Source organism: Aethalodelphis obliquidens, unplaced genomic scaffold, assembly GCF_003676395.1.
Source record: "Aethalodelphis obliquidens isolate GAN/ISIS:26980383/991018 unplaced genomic scaffold, ASM367639v1 scaffold13, whole genome shotgun sequence".
NCBI classification, from domain to species: Eukaryota; Metazoa; Chordata; class Mammalia; order Artiodactyla; family Delphinidae; genus Aethalodelphis; species Aethalodelphis obliquidens.
In genome coordinates, this window is record NW_020837957.1 from 24,993,319 (window position 1) to 25,016,684 (window position 23,366).

Below are 23,366 nucleotides of genomic sequence, written 5' to 3' on the forward strand. Positions count from 1 at the left end.
CTTCAGCAAGTCGTAATCTTTTTGCAATAATAATGTCAGAAATCACAGATCACCATAACAAAAATAATAATGCTGAAAAACTTGAAATATTGAGAGAATTACCAAAATGTGACACAGAGACCTGAAGTGAGCAAATGCTGTTGGAAAAATGGAGCCCATAATGTTACTCCATTCAGGGTTGCCACAAACCTTCAATTTGTAAGAAAACACAGTTGTCTGTGAAGCACAATAAAGTAAAAACACAGTAAAACAAGGTATGCCTGTGTTCATAATATGACATTCAAGGTCCTTCACAACTTGATCTCAGGCTATCTTTTCAGCTGCATCTCCCGCTACTTCTTCCTCATCCTTTACTTCAGCCACAACAAACTCATTATGGTTGTCAAACAGGTTATGCCTTTTACACGCCTATTCCTTTCCCTCTTAGGAGCATACCCTATATTTCCCATACAAAAGTTCTACCTTTCATACCGTCCTGCCTTTATGATGGCATATTGTACTTTCTTCGAAGAACCAGATCAAATGTCTACCCCAAGGGCTTCAATGACTCCACCAGGCAAAGTTAATGGCTTCCATTTTAGAGACTGCATTTTTCTTATTTTTAAATTTCACCCCTAATATTTAGCACATATCTTACTTATATGTCTGACACATAGTAAGGACTAAATAAATACTTGTGAAATTAGTTAACTACAGAGTTCTGCTTTGAAGCATAAAAGTATAAACTGGGATTCATGAGTAGTGGAATTTATTAAACTTCTTTTGATTTAATTCTTAAAACAGATTTTATGCTGCATGTGTAGTTCTTGGGTTGCAGTATTTACATGAACACAAAATTGTTTATAGGTAAGTAAAGTTTTGATATTTTCTAATTGCTTATTTTGATATGAAGTAGAATTAAAGATAATTAAGAAGGATATTTTGTTTAACCAGCTTCTTAATTTTCTCTTTTGTATGATAACTGATCACTAAAAAAGTTAAACTCCAATTTTGAAAGACATGGTTAACACAATAATTAATGATAAATTTCTTTGTTACTGGTCCTCTGCCCATTACCTAATTAGAATAGTCAAATTATAAGTTGACCTATGATAACACAATTTACCAACAATATTCATCCTGGTGAATACTTTATATTCAACTGATCCACTTGTGCCAGATTATAAAACATCACCTTGCTTCCTTCATTAAGCCTTGCTGTCAACTAGACAGTGTACTTGGTGACATATCTGATTTATGTACTGGCACAAACTCCTTACCAAATTGCAGACTAGTTCGAAATAGTTCATAGCCCAGCAATTAGTCTATGGTTAACACTTTGAATAACACTGCTCTAGATCAGACAAATTATGGGAAGGCCAGTAAGAATTAAAAGACTGTAAACATCAGTTTATTCAAACATCTAACAATGTTTCCAAGATAACAGTTTCCTAATGGCCCTATTTAACTTAAAGAATAAAATATTTTCAACTTAATTTGTAATCATTGAATATGACTTAATAGCTTCCTCTTTATTTTGAATTACTCTCTTAGAAGGTTAAACCTGCTCCCTTATACCTTACTTATACTGTTTGTTTGATAATTCATTCTTATGGATGGCGTGTAGGCAAACTTCAAAGTTAGTCCAAGTCCGAGAGCCCCCTGATAGTCTTGTGCTTTGGATTTGGCTCTTTCACTGCCGTGACCCAGGTTCAGTCTCTTGTAGGGGAACTGAGATCCCCACAAGCTGCGTGACATGGCCATTAATTAATTAAAGACTTAATTAATTAATTAAACTTGAGTTAAAGATCCATGAACTCCTTCTGAGCTTTAAAATATATATTTAAATAGATCAAACATTTCTCTTTTAGATACATTCTTCCTTTTCTGCATAACGGGGAAAATATTCAGAAATTATTTTTTGTAAAGTAATAAACTTGCCAAAAGGAAGAAAATGAACATTTGTAATATAGTATTTAAATCTCAAACCATAACTTGAAAAAATTCATTTTTAGTAAAGAGAAAGTACGGCTCCTATTAAAATGATATTTTTATTATATTATCTACTGATTTTATTGATTTTTTTTTCATTTTGCATTTTTTTTATCCTGAACAGAGATTTGAAATTGGATAACTTATTGCTAGATACAGAGGGCTTTGTGAAAATTGCTGATTTTGGTCTTTGCAAAGAAGGTAATTGGGTATTTTAAAGTGCCTTTTCTAATAGATTACTATTCCTTTGTACTTTGGAAGTTTTCAAATTTGTCTGTGGAGAGCAAAATGTATTTTTTAATTTATTAAAAATTAAACTTTAACTTATTCTTTATTGAGACTTACAGGTTGTTCATATAACCTAATTATCATATTATTAAGAATTTATTCTGTGAATATGAATAAGGTTAGGTTTTCAGAAATCATAGTATAAAAATAAGATTCTCTTTGTATGATTAATAATTCTCTCTACTCTAAGAAAGCATTGGTTAAGCACCAAATTTTTTGCTTTGCTGAGATTGTGCAGAGTAAATTATGCGTGCCTAAAAACTTCTCTCCTGCTTCTTAAAACTTTTAACATTTAAAATAGGAAAAATATATGCATATGCCTCAAGAATCTTTTATGTACCTATACGTGTGTGAGTCCACACACAAACATATGTAAATAAATATGTAAACTGGGGAAATTTGAATCAAGAGGTAGCATAAGAAAATATAAAGAGCATGGGCTTAGGCACCACACAGTCCTAAGTTTGAATCCTGGCGCTGCCACTTATTTGCCCTGTGTCTTTGGACAAGTTACTTTTAACCTCATTGAGTCTGTTTCCTTAGCTATAAAATAAATATAATCCTTCTTGTTTAGGAGTATTATGAGAATTAGAGATAAGTATGTAAATAGGTACACTTAATACACTGTATTGTAGCAAACATTGTCTGTCTCCCCCTCTACTCTGATAGCTTCCTGTTTCTTATTCAGCTTTCTTTCCATAGTATATAGTATAGTGCTTGGCACAGCTTAAGTATTCAGTGAATGCTTAATTAATAAGTAATTGGATGAATTAATGAATGAACTTTATAAATCTGTGTCCATCAGTTACCAACTGACCTCCTAATTATTGAATCTAATGAAAGTTTTTTTTCCTTTTTTGGACACTATTGACTTAAATGCTTTTGTTCCTCTAGAGTCTGGCCTTAGCCCATTGCTTTTCTCAGGTAGTTTTTAACTAGCAACTATATTCTAATGATTTCCAAATCTATTATTTCCTTTCCTGACATATATAGTCAACTATCTACTAGACAGTTTTACTTGGTCAGCAGGTACCTCAAACGCTGCACAAGCAAGTTTCTTTTCCTCAGTCTCGTTTGAAGTTGATGGTGCCACAATCCTCTCAATCTCCCAATTTGAAAATGTGGAATTATCCTGGACTCTCTCCTCTTCACTACTTTCTACATCCTGTTAATCACCAAATTGTGCTGACATCTACCGCCTTAATATTTCTTAAGTTTTTCATCTTCCCTCTACCTCTGCCAACCATCATCTTGTTTTGAAAAGACTACTTTAATAGCCTTTTAACTTTTCTGTCTCTGTTCTTTTTCTCCCTCAAATCAGTCTGCCATGTAATTGCTAAAATGCAAAAGGGGCACATATAAATACAAATCTGACCATGGTACGCCGCTACTGAAAACCTTCAGTGGCAAAGATGTGATATACGTTGCCCTTCCTGATCTGCCTGCCTCCTTCTCCAGCCAGATCTCTTGTAGCTGTCTGCCTAGTACTTTCTGTTGCAACAACAATAAACTGCTTACAGTCTTTGTCTCTCCACCACTATCACTCATCTCAGCTCTATTTGCTGACTAATGTCTGCTCATCCTTCACTCAACTCAGGTGTCACCTCTGCAGATAAGTTACCTGAGGCTCCTCTCCTCCTATCCCAACTAACAAGTCAGCTTTCATAAGATGATGTGTATAATGTGCTTTTAGCAGTTTAGAATACAATGAGACATTTTCTTCAATATGTAGAATGTATATTTGACTAATTTATTACTAAATTTTGAGAAACATATTTAGAAAACGAGTTAGCTAAAGTCTTTAATGTATTTTGAGTTTGATTACCATGCACAAATGTACACCTTTAATTTTGCTTCCTAAGGATATCTTCTAATTTTTTTGCCAGATTTTTTTCTTTGCTAACAAATATTTGAATTTTACCTTTTTCAGGAATGGGGTTTGGAGATAGGACAAGCACATTTTGTGGCACTCCTGAATTTCTTGCCCCAGAAGTATTAACAGAAACATCCTATACAAGGGCTGTAGATTGGTGGGGCCTTGGCGTACTTATATATGAAATGCTCGTTGGTGAGGTAAGCAGTATAAAATAGGTAAAAGGGAAACGTGATTGAAAGAACAAAGTATGTCACTTATAAAACCACTTAATATGTTTCCTGCGTAAGTAGAACTTAAGCTTAATAAATATTTATATATATATTAGTAATTGCCTATGATCCTATATTACCTTCACCATCTTTTTTAGATTTTTATATTATCTGTGGAATGTTTACCAATGCTTCAGAAATAGTTTCTTATATTTCAGTGTTGCTCTGGTTATATTTTTAAACACAATCACACATAACTGATTGTTTCATAAGAAATAGAAAGCAAGAAGACTGATAAAAGGAATGTACTCTGTACCTGTAAAGAAAGGTCAGCTATATATTAGTCAAAAATAAATGTTACCTTCAAAAGCGATACAGTAGAATTGAAAAGATTAACATTTTTTTTCCTACTATTTTCTTTAGATTAACTTAAAATAAATTTCTGGGGGTAACTTAGTTGTATACAGAAATTGTTACACTTAGAAAACAGTGAATTATATCTAATTAATAAAGCAGTAAGAAGAGACTAATCTATTTTGTTATAAATTTTTGGAAATGATAAATTAGGGTGGAATTAAAAAAGAGTAAATATTTAGACAAGTAATTGAAAATTACTTAGATGGGTTTGATGATCTTGAGATGCAAGAAAAATTACCTTGCATTGGTTCATTGTTCTGCCATTTCCCTGATGCCAATGACCAACCTTGAACATTCTAGGCATGAAAAAACTAGTAGCTGAATGATGAATGACTAAATTATTGAATGTCAGACATTTCTGAAGTTTTGCCCTGTGATTGTCATTTAGTGGCACTTATACCAAACAAGTAAATAAATGAATTTAGTTCATCCAATGACAGTACCTTTTGATATGTCAAATTGGAGTGGAAACTTGGAAAAGGAGGAAAAGAAATAGCAAATTAAAACGTTTACTGTGTGCTAGGCACTATTCTGTGTGCTTTATAAGTATTAGCTCATTTCATTTTTCAGCAAACTTTAATGAGCTCAATAGGAGTCTTATGTTTATCTCCAGATGCATAAATAGAGACACAAAGAAGTTAATAGCTTGCTTAAAGTCACACAGCTCTCATATGGTAGAGCTGGGATTTTTAACCTGTCTGTAAACCATTGTGGTTTGCTGCCTGCAGGATAGGGTATTTAATATACCCAAATTTATTTCTTTTCTTAAGACCATGGGTTCAGATCTGAATTTTTCACCTCTATTTAGAAAAGCATAAAGATGGAAAGATATATTTTATCCCTAATCCACAGTGGTCTTTATTTTCTGTGAGTGCCAGAAGTACTCATACTAGTTGTTTCTGTAAGCTCTGACATACTTGAACTTTTTTTTTTAATAGGTTTATTTTATTTATTTACTTATTGATTTTTGGCTGCGTTGGGTCTTCGTTGCTGCATGCAGGCTTTCCCTAGTTGCGATGAGTGGGGGCTGTTCTTCGTTGCAGTACGTGGGCTTCTCACCGCGGTCACTTCTCTTGCTGTGGAGCGTGGGCTCTAGGGCGCAGGCTCAGTAGTTGTGACACATGGGCTCTAGAGCATAGGCTGAATAGTTGTGGCACATGGGCTTAGTTGCTCCATGGCATGTGGGATCTTCCCAGACCGGGGCTTGAACCCGGGCTCAAACCTGTGTCCTCTGCAATGGCAGATGATTCTTAACCACTGTACCACCAGGGAAGTCCCGGCAGTTACTTCTAAGTGCAGGCATTATGCCTGCAGTCTCTAATTGTGTTTTGCCACCATTAATTTGCTGTTGACTGTGAAATTCAAACCACATCCATGTCTGATGTATTTCTACAAAGTCTGTGCTTCCCTCTGTAGTAACATGTATTACTGTATTTGCCTTACCCATTTCCTTCTGTCTTTCCACAAGAAGATTTCAATAAGAGTATATGGTGTATCCTCTGGTTAGTAGTTACCTATCTATTGTGTGTCTATTGTGATTTCTTGTAGTCCTTATTTGATGTTTTGGTGGGTCTGTTCTTTTGTTTTTCCTTTTTCTTATTTTCCTCACTATCTGGTTCTTGATTGTACTTCGGAACTTTGAATAGATGATTTTACTGTATTGAAACTCATTTTGACTGACTCAAGGATATTTCTTCTAGTCTCCCTTTCCTGGTGATGATGAAGAGGAGGTTTTTGACAGTATTGTAAATGATGAAGTAAGGTATCCAAGGTTCTTATCTACAGAAGCCATTTCAATAATGAGAAGGGTAAGAATTAATGATTTATAAAACTACTGAAATTTTTTAGAGAACATTTCCCAGTAGAATTTTAGAAGTTGTTTTTCAGGTATAGATGTTGCATGGTTTAGACAAACACATACCAAAAGAAACATCTAAAGCTTTGCAAGTTATGAGAATCCTTGTCAATGAGTCCCTGGTCTTATATTAACTTTCTTCCTTTATATTGTGTTAGTTATTAAGAAGAAATCCTGAGCGGCGCCTTGGAGCTGGTGAAAAAGATGCAGAGGATGTAAAAAAGCACCCATTTTTCCGAGTAAGTATGAAAGTTTAAAATTTTTTATGAAACTGTAGCAATTAGGAGTAGGAAACTAAACTGGTCATTTTATATTTTGTAATCCAGCTAATTGATTGGAGTGCTCTGATGGACAAAAAAGTAAAGCCGCCGTTTGTACCTACAATTAGAGGGCGGGAAGATGTTAGTAATTTTGATGATGAATTTACCTCAGAAGCACCTATTCTGACTCCACCTCGAGAACCAAGGATACTTTCAGAAGAGGAGCAAGAAATGTTCAGAGATTTTGACTACATTGCTGATTGGTGTTAAGTTGCTACACAATGTGAAACCAAGCAGACTGACTCATAAGAAGACCTCCTAAAAATAGCAACCCTTCATTTGCTCTCTGTGCCAACAAAAGCTTCTGAGTTTTTTTTAAACATATGAAGATGTGTTTAAAAATACTATTCTAATACCTTCTTGAAAAGTGGCTTCTCAGTGTATTTTCAACGTAAATCTGAACACTGGAAACAGTTTCATGGAGTTTAAGCTGAATGAACATCGGCCATGAAAATCTATCAGAAATGAATACTTTTGGATCAATAGTCTTATTTTTTAAAAAAAGGAAGAAACAAAAAAAACCACTCTTCTACAGTCCCTAGCTTTGCTGTACTCCTGTCTTAAATGGAAGGAAAATTAATCAGTTAACTTTCCTTAGCTGTATTTTACAAAAAGAGGAAAAAAGGGCTTGGGATGCTATTACTATTAACACATAGTATGATTCTGTTTGAATAAGGCAAATGCTCTTATTTTTGTAAAGAAATTACTGTAATATCAAAAAAATTAGTTTGTGCACATTTTGGGGCTTTTTTTCTTTAACAGAATGAGTTGATGTATTATAAATTTTCTATATTTATTAGGAGAAAATTTTTATTGCCTTATCTTTACCAACCGTGTAACAGAGCCTCATAGCTTTCCAACAGAGCTACTTGCCAAACAATTATGTTTATTAAACCAACTATGCTGAAACAAACAGAAACAACTAAACATCTACATTTACTTAAAATTTTAAGAATGAGGACTTACTATCAGCCTGAACCAAGATACTGTTACCTGTATGCATTCCCAAAGTCTAGATACTCAGTATGTTCAGTCATACCTTTTTCCCAAACCAGTGAACTGATTACTCCTTTTTTTGATATTGTACATTTATCAACCTAGTTCATCTTGTTCTTGTGTCTACTGTAGAAGGGAACTATATCTTTGTTAAAACATAGGGATTATCATTGTATACATGCTGTGAACATGTATATGTGCAAGTTGTAATGTATTCTATGTTGTAGGTTTATTATTTAATTTCACCACTTCATCACTTTTGTACAGTGGCCAAGCAGACACCTCAGACTCCAGCATTTACGTTAAGTGCATTTGTACATTTTAGGCCACTGGATCCAGATTTTATATTGGCAGTTACTGAGGGCAAAAGCAATATTTTATAACAGAATGTATAAATATTTTTGATAAAACAGTCTATATTTTATAAAAATTATTATAACACTAAAGCTGTACCTCAAAAGTCTCAAAAATAATTTGATCAAATACTTTTTTACAACTCTTTAGAGGATCCATTTGTGGCTTTTTAATGCTCTTATAAGGATAGGGAAGTCTTTCTGCAAGCCATGACTTTTCTACTTGCCTGGAGTTTTGGGTTTTTTTGTTTTGTTTTAATTGTTTTCCCTCCTAGTCTGACTTTATTGTTTTTCCCTAGTTCAGTAATAACATCTTTGATTCTGTGCTTAGCATGTTAGGGCCATCATACCTCAGGAATAGCAAGTTGTTAACTAACCATACTGAGTTAACCATTTAATCACTATGATCTCATGTCTCAAAAGTTGTTCAAGTTTAAATCCTATGAGAAAAATGAAAGCACATTGATTTATAGAGAATTAAGCTTAAAACATTTATGAATATTTCAGCCTTGCCAGGATGTGTTGGCATGTTTTTGCTATACTCTGAGAACAGTTAAATTGTTCAGAGATAATTCCTGTTTCCTTACAAATTGATTATTACCCATGATCCTTTGGGGGAAAATCTTACAGGAAGAGGGAGCAGCAATATGTTGTTTAAAATTCTTTTAAAATGCCAGTTAACTTCCTTGGTGAAGGACAGTAGAGGATCTTAGCTTAATTGTCTGGTTTTAATGTAAACAGTGTTAACACAACATTAAAAAAAACACTAAATACTTTTGAGGTACAGTCTGCTCACCTTTTCTGGTTCTCAAATATGCATAGAAAGCAATGTCTAAAATAGGCGTTTAGCATTAAAAACTGACATAGCATTTTGTAACTACACAGTGTACAGAATTTTTTTTTTAATTGAAGTCAATCACTAAAAAAATTAGAGGGCAGGGTATATTCACTAATTAAGCTGAAGAAAGCACTAATTTTTTTCTGTAGTTTCAAAAATATATATATTTTAGTCAGATTAAAAATTTTTAAACTCTATAGAATGTAAATATATTTTGTTATTACTGTATGTGTAAGTGACTGCTCAAGCACTTTGTAAGGAAATTAAGATATTTTAGAATGGTACACTATGCATTCAAATTAAATGTGCCTTTATGTCATTTTAAGAAAAAGTGTTTTGCAGTCATAAATTACCACAAATGCACAAATTAAAGTTTATTAGATTGTAATTTGTAACTTTGTTTTTAAGTATTATTTCCTTTTGGAAACTTCCTATTGGTCAGAATATGTATTAGCTTTCCTAGATTCAAGATCTCAAAGACTAGTTAACTTTAGTTAGCCTTCTTGCAGGTACTTTTTGTCCTAGGGAAGGGTAAAATCATTAAGAGTCAAACCAAATTGTCTACTTCACTGGTAACAGTGGGGAAATTTTGCATTCTGTTCCTGTAAGTTTAGTAGCATCTTTCATTCAGTGGTTACTTATGGGACGTCTTCTGTGTGCTAGACACTAAGGATAGAAAGGTGATAAAAAAAGGCACCAAAGTCTTCATAAATGAAGAATGGTAAACATTAATGCTAAAATGCAAGCACTAGTACTATATGTACTTTTCTCTTGTTTGAGAATAACTTATTTAATTTTAGAATCTGACCTTGCAGAAAATAGGTAAATGAAAACAGAATACTAGCTATTTTATAGTCATCTTATTCAAAAATTACAAATGGAATATTTCAGAAATGTAAAAAGAACCCTGCTATCTCTGTGACACAGATTAAGGTCATAATGTAATCACCATTGTATGTTGACTAGGTGAAAGCTGCATTATAGATTCAAATCTAACAAAATTTTTACAGGTGCTGCTGATCTTCCCAAAGCAACTGAGGGTGAGTATGAGAAACCCAAAAGAACAAATGCCCGATCATATTTTTAATATAGAATTCTTGTTTACCTTCTAGCTATCTTTTGAGATCTAGTGTTTCTCTGAGATATAAGCTTTATATGTATATACATATATAACTACATGTGTTTATAAATATATGTATGTAAATATATACATATATAAATAGAGGTAAGTTTGTAAAGTAACTTCTAAGTGTCAAAAATCTTGTGTAATTTCTTCTAGTATCTTGACTAAGTAGAAACTCTCAGACCTCCAGTACGAAACATAATTTGAGTCATTGCTGGTCTCATTAAAGATAAGAGTGGTCTCTGGCAACCCCTCACCCCAAAGTAAGCAAACAAACTTGAGCATGAACCTGCACACACTAGGGCTTCAGCACCTAAGAGTTAGGGAATATCCAAGCACAAAAGTGAGAATACTCAGAGGTTGGGATGGAAGCTTGAGGCCACAGATTAGGCCAGAGAAGTAGGAAGTTGGAGAGGATAAGAGCCAAAATGGCAGGGAGCTGACTTTGGAAATGCAGACACCCAGAAGTGGAGTTGCCAAGGATGGATTTCTATAGCAATACCTTTATGAGGATAACACACCTTGGAATTGCAGTAGAACTTATATGTTCTGTGCTAAAATTCTCTAGAGGAGCTCAAGTTCTACTTTGCAGATCACTCTCCATCTACCAGTAGAATCAAATACTTTCTCAATGAAAGCTTTCCTGGATGGAAATATATAGGATTTCAACAGGTTAAGATCAAGTAATACACTATCACAGATCACCAAATACATGAGAGACAGCAAGTTATCTTGAATGAAGCCAATAAAAATAGTAAATATAGACAGCCCCTCCAAAAGATTGCAAATATTAGAATTCTCATACACAAAATTTAAAATAACTATATAAAAAAGTTTATATACCTAAAATTTACCAGGATAAATATGTAAAATGAAATTTGAAAGGAATTAACAAACATTTTTTAAATCCAAAAATTAAAAAAAATATATAAATGACCAAATTTGAAACTCAGTGGAAGCATTACAGCAGATTACACAGGTGAAAAAAGAACTGGAGAACTGAAAGATACATCTGAAAAATAATCCCAAGTAAATCAAATAAAGAGATAAGGAAATGGAAGATATCAAAGGAAAGTTAAGAGATATGGAAGATGGAAGGGAGACACAATTGGAATAAATGGAAGAGAGGCAATATGTAAAGACATAATGGCTGCAAATTTCCCAGAGAAGAAAAATGTTTAGTAAGTACAATATTCTCCATACAGAATAAATATAAATTTATGCATAGAATCATTGTAGTGAAACTGCAGACCACAAAGACAACATTTTGAAAATACCCAGGGAGAAAGGAAAGACTAACAGCTAACTTTTCAATAGCAATAATAGAAGCAGTGGAATATTGCCTTCAGAGCACTGGAAAATAAAATGTCAACCTGAAATTGTGTAGGACGTAAACTTTTTTTAAGAATGAAATCAGTTAAAATATTTTTTAAAGGAGGGTTTATGATCAAGGTCCTACTCTAAAGGAAGTGCTTCAAGAACAAAGAAAATGATCCCCCAAGATGATCAAAGATACAAAAAAGGCTTGTGAGCAAATAAAATGGTAAACACTTAGGTAAATCTAAATAAACCAAATCCATACATAGAAGCCTTTTTTTTCTATGTTAAGTCAACAGAAATTGTGGACAACAGATGTAAGAAAATTGAGATAGAGAAGATCAGAGCTAAAGTATTCTATTGTGTTGTTGGGGTGTCTAGGTCTTTTTTGTTTTAACATCTTTATTGGAGTATAATTGCTTTACAAGGGTGTGTTAGTTTGTGCTGTACAACAAAGTGAATCAGCTATACATATACATATATCCCCATATCTCCTCCCTCTTGCGTCTCCCTCCCTCCCACCCTCCCTATCCCACCCCTCTATCAGTTTATCAGTTTAACGAGCTCGGTCACAAAACACCGAGCTGATCTTCCTGTGCTATGCGACTGCTTCCCACTAGCTATCTAGTTTACATTTGGTAGTGTATATATGTCCATGCCACTCTCTCACTTTGTCAGGGAAGGGTAAGCTGCGTGTCAAGGTATTGATCAGTTAAATGTACAATCATAAAATGTCAAGGATATTCACTGAAAGAATATAGTGTGTATAAATTCCAAACCAAAGGTAACATGGTAGAACTCTAAATGTATAGCAATATAAATGGAGCAGACTCACTAGTTAAAACCAAGGTATAGATTTTTAAAAGGAAATCTGATTTTATAATGTTTACAAAAAGATAAATCTAAAACATATGTACGCAGAGAAGTTAAAAGTAAAAGTAGGAGGAAATACATATAATGCAAAAACCAATCAAACTAAAGCTATGGTAGCTCTATTTAATATCAAACAAAACTGATTTTAGACCCATCTTGAAAAAAATGTGTCACTTAGAGTGTTTCTACACAATGATAAAAGATTCAATTCACCAAAAAGATATAATAATTCCAAGCATATATGTATCTAATAAAATAGTCTCTAAATACATAAAGCAAAAATTCTTAGAGCTACTTTAAAAAACTAGCAAATATCCATCAGGGTGGAAGAATTCAACTCATTATTGGACAACAGACTTTCTAATCAACAAAGATATAAAATGTTAGAAGAAAACAGTAAACTTGGTCCAGTGGACGTACATAGATTTCTGCCTCCAACAATTAAGGGATTCCACAGTTTTTTTCAAGTACATATGGAGCATTTACAAAAATTGAGCCATAAAACAAATGGCAGAAAATTACAGAGTATAGTTATACCAATTATATTTCCTACCTGCTTAGAACAAAAAAATTACATATATGTATATATATGTGTGTGTGTATATAAAGTATTTGAGAAAAAAATTTACCCTTTCAATAATGGAGAAAATGAAATAATAGTAATCATTAAATACTTATAACTGAGTAATAGTAAAAACATTGCATTACATACCAAAACTTGAGATGCAGCAAAAGTGGTTCTTCCAGGGAACTTTATAAACTAACTACTTATTAGAAAAAGGAAGGTTAAAAATGGATCAAATTGTTCAGTTTAAAAAGATAGGGAAAAAAAAACACCAATAACCAAAGTAAATAGTAAAAATAGTCAATATAATAGAAACAAAAGCCAAAATCTTGTTCCTTTTAAATGCTAACAAAGTAGACACAGCTCTGAAAAGATGAAATGAGAGAAGGCATAAAAAATACTACCTATTATAAATGAAAATGCAAGTGCGAGAAAGATTTTTTAAAATTGAAACGAGGGCTTCCCTGGTGGCGCAGTGGTTGAGAATCTGCCTGCTAATGCAGGGGACGCGGGTTCGAGCCCTGGTCTGGGAGGATCCCACATGCTGCGGAGCAGCTAGGCCCGTGAACCACAACTACTGAGCCTGCATGTCTGGAGCCTGTGCTCCACAGCAAGAGAGGCGCGATAGTGAGAGGCCTGTGCACCACGATGAAGAGTGGCCCCCACTTGCCACAACTAGAGCAATCCCTCGCACAGAAACGAAGACCCAACACAGCAAAAATAAATTAATTAATTAAAATTGAAAGAAAATACTTCAGCATAACACAAATAAATTTGAGAACTTAAAATAGTGGAGTTAATCTTTGAAAACGATAAGAATACTAACCTAGAAAGAAATTAAAAGACTGAATAATCTCATAACAATTAAAAAAATAAAAGCAGAAGTTAAAAGTCTTTCCACAAAGAAAACAGTGGGTCTGGATTGCTTTACAAGTGAATCCTTCCAAATTTCAAGGAAGAAATTATTTTAACCACATAGAAAGTTTTTGAGATAATGGGGAAAAGTTATATTTTCTAGCTCATTCTATGAAGCCAGTATAATCTAGATAACAAAATATACAAGAAGAGTAAGTTATTAGCAAATTTCACTCATGAATATGGATATAAAAATACTAAACAAAATATTACCAACTCAGATTCAGTGATGTATGCAAAAGACACTTTTCCATTAGCAAATTTGGCTTATCCTGGTAATGTAAGGATGGCTTAATATTAGAAAATCTATAATTGTCATTTACCATAGTAACGGATTAAAGGAGAAAAAGTAATAGATTTAGAAAGAGCTGATCACATTCTTGCTTTAATGGGGTGGGACAGAGCTGGTTAAACTGATAAGTGGTATCTATAGTAAAACAAAAAAACACAAGTAACTAAAATCAATAGCATCATCCCATACGAGGAAACATTCTCTTTAAAATTGGGGAATAGAACTAGGATGCCTGTCATTACTACTTCTTTTCAACATTGAACTCCTTTAATATAAGGGTTAAAAGGAGGATATAAAATGGTTATTATTTGCAGATGATATGATTATCAACCTACAAAACTCAAAAGACTAAAATTTGCTAGCAATCATAGTTTATCCAAGATTCTGGTTATAAGATGAAGATAAAAAAGTCAGTGACTTATCTGTGGACCATCACGAAATAATTAGAATACATAATATTTTTAAAACACAACTTTTACATAGCAACAAAACTAAGTTACCTAGAAATAAATTTAACAAAAGATGTGCAAGACTGGTTTTGTTTTGCTTCTAATTCTTCACTGGGAGACATTAAAGACCTAAGTGAAGGTAGAATATCCCATCTTATGGTGTGATGTCAAGTGCTCCTCAAGTTGCTCTGTAGATTTAATGCAACTCCAGTCAGAATCTCAACATTTTTTTATAGAACTTTACAAACCCATTCTCAGATTTATGTAGAAGAGCAAAAGGGCAATAATAGTAAAGAACAGTTTAAGAAATTCCAGAAGAACAAAGAGGAGGAGAGGGAATTTGCCCTACCACATATCAAGAATTATGAAAATGTAGCAATTATTGTAGAATTGGTACATATTACAAATGGAGAAAGAGAGCCAAGGGATAGACCTACACATATATGAAACTGATATATAAAAGAAGCAATATGTTAATTTAGTGGAGAAAAAAGAAAATGTTCCATAGGTAGAGCTAGGAAAATTGTTTATCCATATGGGAAGGGAAAAAAACAATTTCTGTGTCACACCGTTATAAAAATTTCAAATGAAATAAAAAGTAAGACTTAAAACTTTGGAAATACATGTAGGAGAAGAAAGCACTAAAATGTAAGAAAAATTCATAAATTCAACTAATAAAATTCAAAATTTCTGTTTATCAAAAGACATCATAAAGTAAAAAGGCAAGTCACAAACTGGAAGTAGATTTATTTCCGTCACATGTAACAGAGAAAGAATGATAGCTAACATAAATTAAAAATTCCTGAAACTCAATAAGGAAAACAATGGGAAATTTCAAAAGATATGAACAGATATTTCACAGGGACAGTAAACATGCCCAATCTCAACTGTAGTTAGAAACTACAAATTCAAGACCATACTCACATACAATTGCACACATTCAATTGGCAAAAATTTTAAATTCACACCATATCAAGTCATGGAGATGGAGTGGAACAATGAGATCTCATGTAAATTGCTGTGAGGAGTATATAGAAATACCCACTCTGGAAAAACAATTTGGTATTGTCTTGTAAAGCTGAACATGATACCCAGCAATTCCACTTGAGTACTGTATCCTGAAGAAACTTTTTACATATGCACCAAGAGTCATGAACAAGAATTTTCCTAGCATTATTTGTAAGCAAAAACTGGAAACAACCCAAATGCTCATCAGTGGAAGAGAACAGTTTAATAAAATATAGTATAATTACACCATGAAATATTATAGGGCAATGAAAATCAGCTGCCCTTATAGTGAACAGTACAAAAGAGCAAAATGTGTGAAAGAAGCTAATTAAAGACTGTATATAGCCTGTTTTTTTTTTACATCTTTATTGGAGTATAATTGTTTTACAGTGGTGTGTTAGTTTCTGCTTTATAACAAAGTGAATCAGTTATACATATGTTCCCATATCTCTTCCTCCCTCCCACCCTCCCTATCCCACCCCTCTAGGTGGTCACAAAGCACCGAGCTGATCTCCCTGTGCTATGCAGCTGCTTCCCACTAGCTATCTACCTTACGTTTGGTACTGTATACATGTCCATGCCTCTCATTCGCCTTGTCACAGCTTACCCTTCCCCCTCCCCATATCCTCAAGTCCATTCTCTAGTAGGTCTGTGTCTTTATTCCTGTCTTACCCCTAGGTTTTTCATGACATGTTTTTTTCTTAAATTCCATATATATGTGTTAGCATATGGTATTTATCTTTCTCTTTCTGACTTACTTCACTCTGTATGACAGACTCTAGGTCCATCCACCTCATTACAAATAGCTCAATTTCATTTCCTTTTATGGCTGAGTAATATTCCATTGTATATATGTGCCACATCTTCTTTATCTGTTCATCCGATGATGGACACTTAGGTTGCTTCCATCTCCGGGCTATTGTAAATAGAGCTGCAATGAACATTTTGGTACATGACTGTTTTTGAATTCTGGTTTTCTCAGGGTATATGCCCAGTAGTGGGATTGCTGGGTCATATGGTAGTTCTATTTGTAGATTTTTAAGGAACCTCCATACTGTTCTCCATAGTGGCTGTACCAATTCACACTCCCACCAGCAGTGCAAGAGTGTTTCCTTTTCTCCACGCCCTCTCCAGCATTTTATTTTTTCTAGATTTTTTGATGATGGCCATTCTGACTGGTGTGAGACGATATCTCATTGTAGTTTTGATTTGCATTTCTCAATGATTAATGATGTTGAGCGTTCTTTCAAGTGTTTGTTACCTTCTTTGGAGAAATGTCTATGTAGATCTTCTGCCGATTTTTGGATTGGGTTGTTTGTTTTTTTGTTATTGAGCTGCATGAGCTGCTTGTAAATTTTGGAGACTAATCCTTTTTCAGTTGCTTCATTTGCAAATATTTGCTCCCATTCTGAGGGTTGTCTTTTGGTCTTGTTTATGGTTTCCTTTGCTGTGCAAAAGCTTTGAAGTTTCATTAGGTCCCATTTGTTTGTTTTTATCTCCATTTCTCGAGGAGTTGGGTCAAAAAGGATCTTGCTGTGATTTATCTCATAGAGTGTTCTGCCTATGTTTTCCTCTAAGAGTTTGATAGTTTCTGGCCTTACATTTAGGTCTTTAATCCATTTTGAGCTTATTTTTGTGTATGGTGTTAGGGAGTGATATAATCTCATACTTTTACATGTATCTGTCCAGTTTTCCCAGCACCACTTATTGAAGAGACTGTCCTTTCTCCACTGTACATTCCTGCCTCCTTTATCAAAGATAAGGTGTCCATATGTGCATGGGTTTATCTCTGGGCTTTCTATCCTGTTCCATTGATCTATCTTTCTGTTTTTGTGCCAGTACCATACTGTCTTGATTACTGTAGCTTTGTAGTATAGTCTGAAGTTAAGGAGCCTGATCCTCCAGCTCCATTTTTCATTCTCAAGATTGCTTTGGCTATTCGGGGTCTTTTGTGTTTCCATACAAACTGTGAAATTTTTTGTTCTAGTTCTGTGAAAAATGCCAGTGGTAGTTTGATAGGGATTGCATTGAATCTGTAGATTGCTTTGGGTAGTGGAGTCATTTTCACAATGTTGATTCTTCCAATCCAAGAACATGGTATATCTCTCCATCTCTTTGTATCATCTTTAATTTCTTTCATCAGTGTCTTATAATTTTCTGCATACAGATCCTTTGTCTCCTTAGGTAGGTTTATTCCTAGATATTTTATTCTTTTTGTTGCAATGGTAAGTGGGAGTGTTTTCTTGATTTCACTTTCAGATTTTTCATCATTAGTGTATAGGAATGCCAGAGATTTCTGTGCATTAATTTTGTATCCTGCCACTTTACCAAATTCGTTAATTAGCTCTAGTAGTTTTCTGGTAGCGTCTTTAGGATTCTCTATGTATAGTATCATGTCATCTGCAAACAGTGACAGCTTTACTTCTTTTCCGATTTGGGTTCCTTTTATTTCCTTTTCTTCTCTGATTGCTTGGCTAAAACTTCCAAAACTATGTTGAATAAGAGTGATGAGAGTGGGCAACCTTGTCTTGTTCCTGATCTTAGTGGAAATGGTTTCAGTTTTTCACCATTGAGGATGATGTTGGCTGTGGGTTTGTCATATATGGCCTTTATTATGTTGAGGAAAGTTCCCTTTATGCCTACTTTCTACAGGGTTTTTATCATAAATCGGTGTTGAATTTTGTCAAAAGTTTTCTCTGCATCTATTGAGATGATCATATGGTTTTTCTCCTTCAGTTTGTTAATATGGTGTATCATGTTGATTGATTTGCGTATATTGAAGAATCCTTGCATTCCTGGAATAAACCCCACTTGATCATGGTGTATGATCCTTTTTATGTGCTGTTGGATTTAGTTTGTTGAGGACTTTTGCATCTATGTTCATCAGTGATATTGGCCTGTAGCTTTCTTTCTTTGTGACATCCTTGTCTGGTTTTGGTATCAGGGTGATGGTGGCCTCATAGAATGAGTTTGGGAGTGTGCCTCCCTCTGCTATATTTTGGAATAGTTTGAGAAGGATAGGTTTTAGCTCTTCTCTAAATGTTTGATAGAATTCGCCTGTGAAGCCATCTGGTCCTGGGCTTTTGCTTATTGGAAGATTTTTAATCACAGTTTCAATTTCAGTGCTTGTGATTGGTCTGTTCATATTTTCTATTTCTTCCTGTTTCAGTCTTGGCAGGTTGGCTTTTCTAAGAATTTGTCCATTTCTTCCAGGTTGTTCATTTTATTGGCATAGAGTTGCTTGTAGTAATCTCTCATGATCTCTTTTATTTCTGCAGTGTCAGTTGTTCTCCGTTTTCATTTCTAATTCTGTTGATTTGAATCTTCTCCCCTTTTTTCTTGATGAGTCTGGCTAATGGTTTGTCAGTTTTGTTTATCTTGTCCAATAACCAGCTTTTAGTTTTATTGATCTTTGCTATCATTTCCTTCATTTCTTTTTCATTTATTTCTGATCTGATCTTTAGATACAATTTCAATTTTCTTAAATTTACCAAGGCTTGATTTGTGACCCAAGATATGATCTGTCCTGGAGAATGTTCCATGAGCGCTTGAGAAAAATGTGTATTCTGTTGTTTTTGGATGGAGTGTCCTATAAATATCAATTAAGTCCATCTTGTTTAATGTATCGTTTAAAGCTTGAGTTTCCTTATTTATTTTCATTTTGTATGATCTGTCCATTGGTGAAAGTGGGGTGTTAAAGTCCCCTACTATGAATGTGTTACTGTCGATTTCCCCTTTTATGGCTGTTAGTATTTGCCTTATATATTGAGGTGCTCCTATGTTCGGTGCATAAATATTTACAATTGTTATATCTTCTTCTTGGATCGATCCCTTGATCATTCTGTAGTGTGCTTCTTTGTCTCTTCTAATAGTCTTTATTTTAAAGTCTATTTTGTCTGGTATGAGAATTGCTACTCCAGCTTTCTTTTGGTTTCCATTTGCATGGAATATCTTTTTCCCTCCCCTTACTTTCAGGCTGTATGTGTCTCTAGATCTGAAGTGGGTCCCTTGTAGACAGCATATATATGAATCTTGTTTTTGTATCCATTCAGCCAATCTGTGTCTTTTGGTGGGAACATTTAGTCCATTTACATTTAAGGTAATTATCGATATGTGTGTTCCTATTCCCATTTTCTAAATTGTTTTGGGTTCGTTATTGTAGGTCTTTTCCTTCTCTTGTGTTTCTTGCCTAGGGAATTTCCTTTAGCATTTGTTGTAAAGCCGGTTTGGTCGTGCTGAAGTCTCTCAGCTATTGCTTGTCTGTAAAGGTTTTAATTTCTCCATCAAATCTGAATAAGATCCTTGCTGGGTAGAGTAATCTTAGTTGCAGGTTTTTATCCTTCATCTCTTTAAATATGTTCTGCCAGTCCCTTCTGGCTTGCAGAGTTTCTGCTGAAAGATCAGTTGTTAACCTTATGGGGATTCCCTTGTGTGTTATTTGTTGTTTTTCCCTTGCTGCTTTTAATATGTTTTTGTTGGATTTAATTTTTGACAGTTTGATTAATATGTGTCTTGGTGTGTTTCTCCTTCGATTTATCCTGTATGGCTCTCTCTGTGCTTCCTGGACTTGATTAACTGGTTCCTTTCCCATTTTAGGGAAGTTTTCAACTATAATCTCTTCAAATATTTTCTCAGTCCCTTTCTTTTTCTCTTCTTCTTCTGGAACTCCTATAATTCGAATGTTGGTGCGTTTAATGTTGTCCCAGAGGTCTCTGAGACTGTCCTCAGTTCTTTTCATTCTTTTTTCTTTATTCTGCTCTGCAGCAGTTATTTCCACTAGTTTATCTTCCAGGTCACTTATCCGTTCCTCTGCTTCAGTTATTCTGCTATTGATCCCATCTGGACTATTTTTAATTTCATTTATTGTGGTGTTCATCATTGCTTGTTTCATCTTTACTTCTTCTAGGTCCTTTTTAAATGTTTCTTGCATTTTGTCTATTCTATTTCCAAGATTTTGGATCATCTTTACTATCATTATTCTGAATTCTTTTTCAGGTAGACTGCCTATTTCCTCTTCATTTGTTAGGTCTGGTGGGTTTTTATCTCACTCCTTCATCTGCTGTGTGTTTTTCTGTCTTCTCATTTTGCTTGTCTTACTGTGTTTGGGGTCTCCTTTTTGCAGGCTGCAGGTTCGTAGTTCCTGTTGTTTTTGGTGTCTGTCCCCAGTGGCTATAGTTGGTTCAGTGGGTTATGTAGGCTTCCTGGTGGAGGGGACTAGTGCCTGTGTTCTGGTGGATGAGGCTGGATCTTGTCTTTCTGGTGGGCAGGTCCACGTCTGGTGGTATGTTTTGGGGTGTCTGTTGACTTATGATGATTTAAGGCAGGCTTTCTGCTAATGGGCAGGGTTAGTTGTTTGGCATAGGGTGTCTAGCACTGTAGCTTGCTGGTCGTTGACTGAAGCTGGGTGCTGGTGTTGAGATCGAGATTTCTGGGAGATTTTCGCCCTTTGATATTATGTGGAGCTGGGAGGTCTCTTGTGGACCAGTGTCCTGAAGTTGGTTCTCCCACCTCAGAGGCACAGCCCTGACCCCTGGCTGCAGTACCAAGAGCCTTTCATCCACACGGCTCAGAATAAAAGGGAGAAAAACAAGAAAGAAAGAAAGAAAGAAAGAAAGAAAAAGAAAGAAAGAAAGAAAGAGAAAAGAAAGGAAAGAAAGGAAGGAAGGAAGGAAGAAAGGAAGGAAAAGAGAAAGGAGGGAGGGAGGGATGGATGGAGAAGGGGGAAGGAAAGAAAGAAAGAAGTAAAATAAAGTAAGATAAAATAAAATAAAGTTATTAAAATAAAAAATAATTAAGAAAAAAAATTTTTTAAAAAGAAAAAAAAAACAGAACACGGACTAATAGAACCCTAGGACAAATGGTGGAAGCAAAGCTATACAGACAAAATCTCACACAGAAGCATACACATACACACTCACAAAAAGAGGAAAAGGGAAAAAAATCATAAATCTTGCTCTCAAAGTCCACCTCCTCAATTTGGGATGATTTGTTGTCTATTCATGTATTCCACAGATGTAGGGTACATCAAGTTGATGTGGAGCTTTAATCCGCTGCATCTGAGGCTGCTGGGAGAGATTTCCCTTTGTTTTCTTTGTTCTCACAGCTCCCGGGCCCCGCCTCTGCGTATAGGTCGCTGGAGGGCGTCTGTTCTTCGCTCAGACAGGTTGGGGTTAAAGGAGCAGCTGCTGCGGGGACTCTGGCTCACTCAAGCCGAGGGGAGGGAGGGGCACGGAGTGCAGGGCGAGCCTGCAGCGGCAGAGGCCGGCGGGACGTTGCACCAGCCTGAGGCGCGCCGTGCGTTCTTCCAGGGGAGTTGTCCTTGGATCCCGGGACCCTGGCAGTGGCGGGCTGCACAGGCTCCCGGGAGGGGCGGTGTGGATAGTGACCTGTGGTTGCACACAGGCTTCTTGGTGGCGGCAGCAGCAGCCTGAGCGTCTCATGCCCGTCTCTGGGGTCCGCGCTGTTAGCCGCGGCTCACGCCCGTCTCTGGAACTCCTTTAAGCAGCGCTCTTAATCCCCTCTCCTCGCGCACCAGGAAACAAAGTGGGAAGAAAAAGTCTCTTGCCTCTTCGGCAGGTCCAGACTTTTTCCCGGACTCCCTCCCGTCTAGCCATGGTGCACTAACCCCTTCAGGCTGTGTTCACGCAGCCAACCCCAGTCCTCTCCTTGTGCTCTGATGGAAGCCGAAGCCTCAGCTCCCAGCCCCGCCCACCCCGGCAGGTGAGCAGACAAGCCTCTCGGGCTGGTGAGTGCAGGTTGGCACCGATCCTCTGTGCGGGAATCTCTCCGCTTTGCCCTCCGCACCCCTGTGGCTGCGCTCTCTTCCGTGGCTCCGAAGCTTCCCCCACTCTGCCACCTGCAGTCTCCACCCGCGAAGGGGCTTCCTGGTGTGTGGAAACCTTTCCTCTTTCACAGCTCCCTCTCACTGGTGCAGGTTCCGTCCCTATTCTTTTGTCTCTGTTTATTCTTTTTCTTTTGCCCTACCCAGGTACGTGGGGGGGTTTCTTGCCTTTTGGGAGGTCTGAGGTCTTCTGCCAGCGTTCAGTAGGTGTTCTGTAGGAGTTGTTCCACCTGTAGATGCATTTCTGGTGTATCTGTGGGGAGGAAGGTGATCTCCGTGTCTTACTCTTCCGCCATCTTCCCCTCCAACTCAGCCTGGTATTTTTTAAAACTTAAAAACTAAGCCAAACTAAACATAAATGTGATTTTTTTTTTAAAGCAAGTAATTGTTGAACGAAAATTAAGATAGGGGTTATCTGATGAGACAGAAGAATATGATAGTGGTGCAGAATATCCTGACAGGTAGAAGATGCTGGTAGTATTTTAGGTCATCAGTTTGGGTGGTGATTTAATCAGTTCAGTATATTAACAAATAATATACTCCTCACCATCTTGAGTCCTCACTGTTCTCCTTTTCCACCTTAAATTGCCATATCCATCATACTCTCCCACGTATGTGATCCTCAGCTTCCTGCTCCTTTCTTGCTTCTTTGTACAACCCTGTTAAACTCCCACCCAAACCCCTGTTAAATCTATTTCTGCATCTGAACAACCATGCTAACTCATCTCACTACCATGAAGTGAGTCAATACTAAATTTCCTTAGTCTAGTGGTTCTCAAACTTTACGGTGTATCAGAATCACTGGAAGGATTTGTACATGGGCTTCATCAAGCAGATTGTTTGTTTGTTTTGGTATTGAG

General features: G+C 35.7%; 1 protein-coding gene across 4 annotated transcripts in view; it reads left to right on the top strand.

The window, feature by feature from the left end:
• PKN2 (protein kinase N2) overlaps nt 1–23,366 on the top strand; it is a 148,168-nt gene that overhangs the window by 118,983 nt on the left and 5,819 nt on the right. For 2 of the 4 annotated variants that reach the window (XM_027114253.1, XM_027114256.1), the window contains 6 exons: nt 784–846; nt 2,096–2,172; nt 4,190–4,332; nt 6,462–6,569; nt 6,775–6,855; nt 6,943–9,635. In XM_027114253.1, the coding sequence (XP_026970054.1) occupies nt 784–846; nt 2,096–2,172; nt 4,190–4,332; nt 6,462–6,569; nt 6,775–6,855; nt 6,943–7,146 (676 nt within the window). In that variant the 3' untranslated portion in view covers nt 7,147–9,635. Of the gene's footprint in view, nt 1–783; nt 847–2,095; nt 2,173–4,189; nt 4,333–6,461; nt 6,570–6,774; nt 6,856–6,942; nt 9,636–10,133; nt 10,366–23,366 lie in introns of those variants that run through there. The other 2 variants (XM_027114254.1, XM_027114255.1) reach the window with 2 other exon arrangements.